The sequence below is a fragment of the Sprattus sprattus genome (genome assembly GCF_963457725.1).
Source record: "Sprattus sprattus genome assembly, chromosome: 19".
Classification (NCBI taxonomy): Eukaryota; Metazoa; Chordata; class Actinopteri; order Clupeiformes; family Clupeidae; genus Sprattus; species Sprattus sprattus.
Window position 1 is genome coordinate 12,506,086 of NC_137917.1, and position 6,482 is coordinate 12,512,567.

At 42.9% G+C, this 6,482-nt stretch overlaps 1 protein-coding gene across 1 annotated transcript in view; it reads left to right on the forward strand.

Annotated features, from left to right (window-relative positions):
* Positions 1 to 498: 498 nt before the first annotated feature.
* Positions 499 to 6,482, forward strand: part of cdk14 (cyclin dependent kinase 14) — a 147,132-nt gene continuing 141,148 nt past the window's right edge. Inside the window, exons 1-2 of the mRNA XM_080858587.1 lie at positions 499 to 619; positions 4,268 to 4,299. Coding sequence (XP_080714713.1) covers positions 526 to 619; positions 4,268 to 4,299 — 126 coding nt within the window. The 5' untranslated portion in view covers positions 499 to 525. The remainder of the gene's footprint in view (positions 620 to 4,267; positions 4,300 to 6,482) is intronic.

Here is a 6,482-nt window from a genome sequence, read left to right on the forward strand (position 1 = left end):
CTTTGCATGAGTGCATCCTTCAGTGATGCTTGCCGGTCAATGAAATAATCGACAGCTGATAGAGCCAATCTGTTTTTGTTACATTTATCCTTGGCCAATACATGTGATGTGTAGGCGGAGTTTAGACAGAGCGTGTTTTCCTCCCCTCCCTAGACCAAAGAGAATCCCAAAAATGACATCCAGACTTCGAGGGAGCTGAGGAAAGAAGGGGCAAAATCTTTCAGTTCACGGAGGGCGGACGCAGCGACCTCGAATCAAATTATAAACACATTTCTGGAGTTTTTTTGGGCTTTATTACAACAGAAGGACATTTTCATTTTGGATATGAAGCCCGGTACGATTCGCAGCTCAGCAAATATACCGCGAATGCATCACTGAATACTACAACAGCGTTTGGAGAGAGAGAGAGAAAGAAAGGAGAAGAGAACGTTTCATGCGTTTGACAGAACAGCGCAGGAAAAAAACCTTGCTTGAACTCCCTCATTAGTTATAACTGATACGCTCAACTGCTCAAAACGGTTCGAAATGTGTGACTTAATGCCAGCTTCGCAGCCTGTCGAGAAAATTGGCAAAATGAAGAAGTTGCGAAGAACTTTGTCAGAGAGTTTCAGTCGGATTGGTAAGTAGACTGTCTGTATGCACTTTCAACGAAAAGATGCTGACTCTCACACAACTTTAGGATATCTTCGCAACTGCAGTATATCCACACTAATCGGAGACACAGTGGTGTTGCAACACGTTGTGAAATAGCCTACCTTAAGCTAATGAAATGTTAGAAATGAAGGTGTAGCCGATTTCAAGCATCAGCCTTATCTGTGTCTGCATTTTAAACTACAATCCGTTACAAATGTAAGTAAACGTTGCTTGACAGACACATTATGCAAGTATGAAACAATATAGGCTTATGTTTCTTTATTAAATAACACGATATTTGTTTTGGGGGCCTAATATACCTTAAAGTTGCTATAGTGCTTTATCCGTACTGTTTTAATTCACTTGCCGTTTGCGAGTCCTAACCTCAACCGCTGCCACTGCAAGAATACAAGGCGCCTATTTCTTAATCTGTTGCAGACTACATTATCTACAGAGCGAAGTTATTCTATGTATGTCATTAAGAAGTGATGTTAGCCTACTGGTGATACGGCTGTGTCGGCGATTTTCACCCACTGTCAAATGCCCAGCGATTTGAAGAGAGATGTACGCAAGTAACCAACGATCGATCGATGGTCTGTCATGAAGAAATCAATTGTCTTCTGATGGGACATTTTTTTCTACACCGGTTGCTGCAGATTACCGTTATCCGCATGAGGGCTGTCCACACACACATTCCTCACTGTCCTGCACGGGCAATTTAACAAAGAGCACTGTCATAGTTTGGAGAAGTTGAGTTGCAGGATATAGCCATCCTTCTACATCGCTTTCCATTTCGAAACAATAGCCCACTTTTATTGTAAAACTCGCCGCTTCGGTGCACGAACCAGGCAAACTGAGGTAACCACGGCTATTCATTTACATAGGCTACACAAAAAGCGCAAAATATTGCCCTGTTTGCCACGTCCAGATACGCGACGTATATCTGGACTTGTGCCCGTGCGTAATATTGCCAACGGTGGTTACCATCCCCGTGTCCTATGCTAATCAATACAGATAACCCACCAAGGTTACATGTAGGCCTAGTCAATTGTGTGAAAAGCAATTCAGTAGAGCACCCTATCACTCCAGATGACAATCACTGCCTCCTGTAACACACAACCTGTCAATCACTAGGTGTATCCCTTAATATCTCAAGCACTTTTCTGACTATCCGTCCATCTCGACCCATACATCTCTCGCTGCCTGACAGCAGTGTCCCAGAGTGGCATTGGGATGAATTGAAATGTGTATTCGGCCTTTTCTGTGACTTCTCTCTGGTTTACAATAATGTCATGGCTGTGCTTTGCTTCAAGGAAGCCGCTTTCATCCCCAAAGCCTCTAAATGCAAATTCAAATGCGCAGGGATTGCGGATGTTCTCATGTGCTCAGAGAATATAAAAGACCGCGAGAAATATAGACTTGAGGTTCTCAGATGTCTTGCTTGCTTTGGAAACTTCAATTTCTTCTCTCTCACATTTAGATGTTTTTTTTTTATTTTTTATTTGCGTAGAGCGTGACGGATGCCCAAGATGGCCTATTGCCTTGTGCTTTAAAGTGAGCTGTTTGATGTCACTTCCACAGCGCGTTCCTAGGGGGAATGCCGAAAGCAGACCTGTGTGTGTGTGTGTGTGTGTGTGTGTGTTTACCTCCGCTCATCAAAAAAATGTGTTGCACAGATTTGTGCTGCATTTTGCGGCGCTTCATTTGTTTGATTACTATTCTTGAAAGATTTATTTCATTTTTGTATTCATCAACACATTTTCGTCTGACCCGCATTTATTCTGGTAGCGAAACCTGTTACCCACCGCAAGACAGGTGCGATCCACTGCTGTGTATGCTGCATAAATGAGATATTGAATGCCCGTGTAATTAAGTCGTAACCATCTACCCTGGCCCTGATTTATTTCCGTATATTGTGTGGTGGAATTTAAATCCTCAATAACTCAACATTGTGTGTGGCGGTTCTCCAAAGCGGGAGTGGCAGTTTATTGTCCGCTGATTGTGGCAGTTGTTGGTTGAAAACAAAAGCAAAGACATGAATAAGTCATTTTGAAAATAGCAAGATGGAGTGTATAATTTATTGCAGAGCCCTGCAGTCAGTCAAGGCAGACAGTCCCTCTATTCAAATTTCATGACAATATTCCAATTAGTGTCTTAGTGCCACACTTGTTTTTCTAAATAGTCAAAATGCCAAGGTACCTGTGTGTTGTCAATGAGTGGACAGAAACAGGAGAGTACCATTTGTTTACAACATGCAAGGAGCATACTGCCGTAATTACCAAAAGTCATGATCACGACTTCCTGTCATTATTCTGTAGTAGAGGAAGGCCATGAGAAGGCAGTGAGAGCAGGGGCGGAGTGGGACACAAAAATCCACCGGGACTATTCTGACTGCACTGGCCCACCACCGGCCCACAAAGTGCCCAAAACTGCCCCAACCCATCCCCTCCACCTCCCATATATCAACTTCACAAACAATTTTTGTTATATTTAGTGTTGATGTGATGTGTGGGTGACAGTCATGTGTATTTGTATGTACATTTATGGAAATACGGAACAAATCGCGTCCAGTATTGGCTCAAATGTTATGCTAATTCGCAACAATGTGTCCTGTCAACTCACTCGCATCTAGTTGAGGGCTGGTTGAATAAATCCGTAATTCTTGTACATTTTAATGCACTTTCCTCCAGCATCCGGCTCTTTTTCAGTCTGCCCTTTTCGGCACCTCCTTTCTCCTTTCTCGTATGTCCCTCCATCAGGTCCACTTCACCTGCTCTCTCTCCCTGATAGCCGCTAATTTATCTCCCTACGTTCAATTGATAAAGGCAGAACGATACGCATTTCCCATGAGGCTTTGCGACCATTGTACGTTAATTTATGAGCAAAAAAAACGAATTAAATCGCTGGCCAATTTATATTTGTGGTCATGAAAGTAATGTAGCGTCTGAATAAAAAGAATTACATCAATATAGGAGGCTAAACAAAAACAATAGGCTGGATTAATGAGTGAGTTTAACACCCACCATGAGTGAGATATAGAGAGACAAAAAGTGGTATAAATATTGGTTGGACCGCTCTCTCCTGCAACTCTCGGAGAACTTGGAGCTTTTCACGCAACCAAGACTTCACGTACATACTGACTGAATGGGCCGCTCATGAATTTAACACGTTTGCGAAGGCCGGCCTGCAGGCTGCTTCACGCAAGTTCATTGGCCGACCGGCCCACCGGGAAAAATCCCGGTCCTCCCGATGGCCACTCCGCCCCTGAGTGAGAGTGAGTCTTTCTCCTTATTATTGTAGCACTGTTCATGAGCTTATCTCAATGACTATATATACATTACTTACTGACTATACGTATGTACATTACTTACTGCCTAAAATGAATTCAGCTGAAGGTGATGGCAGTTGTTGTGACTTTTTTGTTGCTGTTGATGTGTGTGATTACTGTATTTCTTTGTGAGAGTGATCACCGTATTTTTTAAATGTGAAGTGCAAGATTTTCTTGACATCTTTTGAGATTTCAGTGTCACACACACACATACGCGCACACATGCACACAAACACATCCATTTACTTAGTATTCAAGCACTGCTAATATAACAGAATGATTTTATCTCTTTCTTTCCCTTTTAAGCCTTCAAGAAAGAGGACAGTGGCTTTGATGAGGTAAGTGACAGACAGCGTGAAAAGCATGAACCCCGGCAAGCTTTTGCAATCTCTCCTGAACTCAAGTCACTTGCCATGTACAGAAACAGCCCACCTCACTGTAGAAGATGCACAACCACACACTCTTGCACTTTATGTATATTTTTTGTCTTTTATATAATCTGTGTATTGTTTGTGTGTTGGTATTGTCTGTCAATAATATGTTCATTGTCTGCATATTGTCTATATTGCTTGAGTCACTAACTGCTGGAACCAAATTCCTTATGCGTGTTTTAACGTACTTGGCTGATTAATCTGATTGAGATTCTGAGGTTGTTATGTAGGTGTATGACTGTGAATGGCAGTGGCTAAGGTGGTTATGTCGGGGTATGACTGTCAGTGGCTGAGGTTGTTATGTAGGTGTATGACTGTGAATGGCAGTGGCTGAGGTTGTTATGTAGGAGTATGAGAATGACTGTGAATGGCTGTGGCTGAGGTTGTTATGTCGGTGTATGACTGTGAATGGCAGTGGCTAAGGTGGTTATGTCGGGGTATGACTGTCAGTGGCTGAGGTTGTTATGTAGGTGTATGACTGTGAATGGCTGTGGCTGAGGTTGTTATGTAGGAGTATGAGAATGACTGTGAATGGCTGTGGCTGAGGTTGTTATGTCGGTGTATGACTGTGAATGGCAGTGGCTGAGGTTGTTATGTAGGTGCAATGAGTGTGAATGGCAGTGGCTGAGGTTGTTACATAGGTGTATAAGTATGACTGTGAATGGCATTGGCTGAGGTAGTTATGTAAGTGTATGACTGGGAATGGCAGTGGCTGAGGTTGTTACGTAGGAGTATGACTATGAATGGCAGTGGCTTTGGTTATATAGGTGTATGATTGTGAATGGCAGTGGCTGGTGTTTAAGTCAGCCCAGAGTGCATGCTTGTCTGTCATCGCACTAAATACCAGCGCAGAGTATCTTTTTCTATCACAAGCTCTTATGCACAGTAATTACTGCCACTGGGACACAGGCTGTGTGTGTGTGCTTGCTGTGTGTCAGTATGCATTTGTATTTGTGTGTGTGTGTGTGTGTGGAGGGTACATGCTTTTGCTTCTCAATGACAGCTGGGTTTAGCTGTTAATGTGGCAGAGTTTTGGGCAGCTGGCGATCCTATGATGTCGGGTTTTATGTGTGTGTCTATGCTCAGGAAGCTCACGTATGTGCGTGTGTGCTGGTCTGTGTGTGTGTCTGTCTGTGCGTGTGCAAATGTGCTTGGCTGCTCTTTTATGTTCAAGCATCAATTGATTCCTTTATTGGAGCTGAGGACAGAGCTTGAAATGGCATAAAGAGAACGATCCTCAGAACGATCTCCACTCTGACACAAACCAGTCTCGCTCTCACGACTCCATCTTAGGGTATAGCAGAAAGAGAGTCCTTCAATAGTCTTGGCAGGAGACCTCAGGAGTATGATGATAAGACCTTGGTAGTATCACATAGATGGTGTCTGGTTTAATTCAAGCCTTCTGATGTGCATGTGTGTGTGTACTTTATGTATGTGTGTGTTTGTGTGTGTGTGTGTGTATTCACTCATGTAAATTCTCTGGGTCATTTGGAACAAAAATGGCAATGTGTAGATCAGAGTGTGTTGGCACAGTTAACTCCATCATCTCACCCTGCTACCAGGGACTATGCTGCTAACGAAACAAACAAATAATATGATTTACCTTAGGTATTTCCCTAGAGTTTGTAAGAACTGTTATTATCAGATGTCACGAATACACAAGGGGGAAACGATAGCTTGCATTTATAAGGTGCCTACTAATCGTTATTATCCATGTATGATTTCTTCATCAACATTATAAATTATTACAAGTGGTTAGATGTTCTTGAAAAGCCTGAAGCCATACAGGTTTTAGTTTCATAGTACAGTACATCTTCTATGTCTTCTCTATCGTTGATGAGGTCTGTTTTCAGTGCAAACGTTAGGCAGTGATTCTGTGTTTAGGTGTTGACCATATGTTGGCACGTCTTTGCTTTGCCCCAAACACACACATACGCACACACCTCAGTTAGGGAGAGGATGTCATACTTAATAGCTAATTAAGTCAACACACCCACTCAATTAATGTGGCTATCACTTTCACTTTCCATCGCTCCCTCAGTTTCCCTTCGTCCCCTCCCCCTCCCTCTCCCCCTCCATTCCTCTCTCCT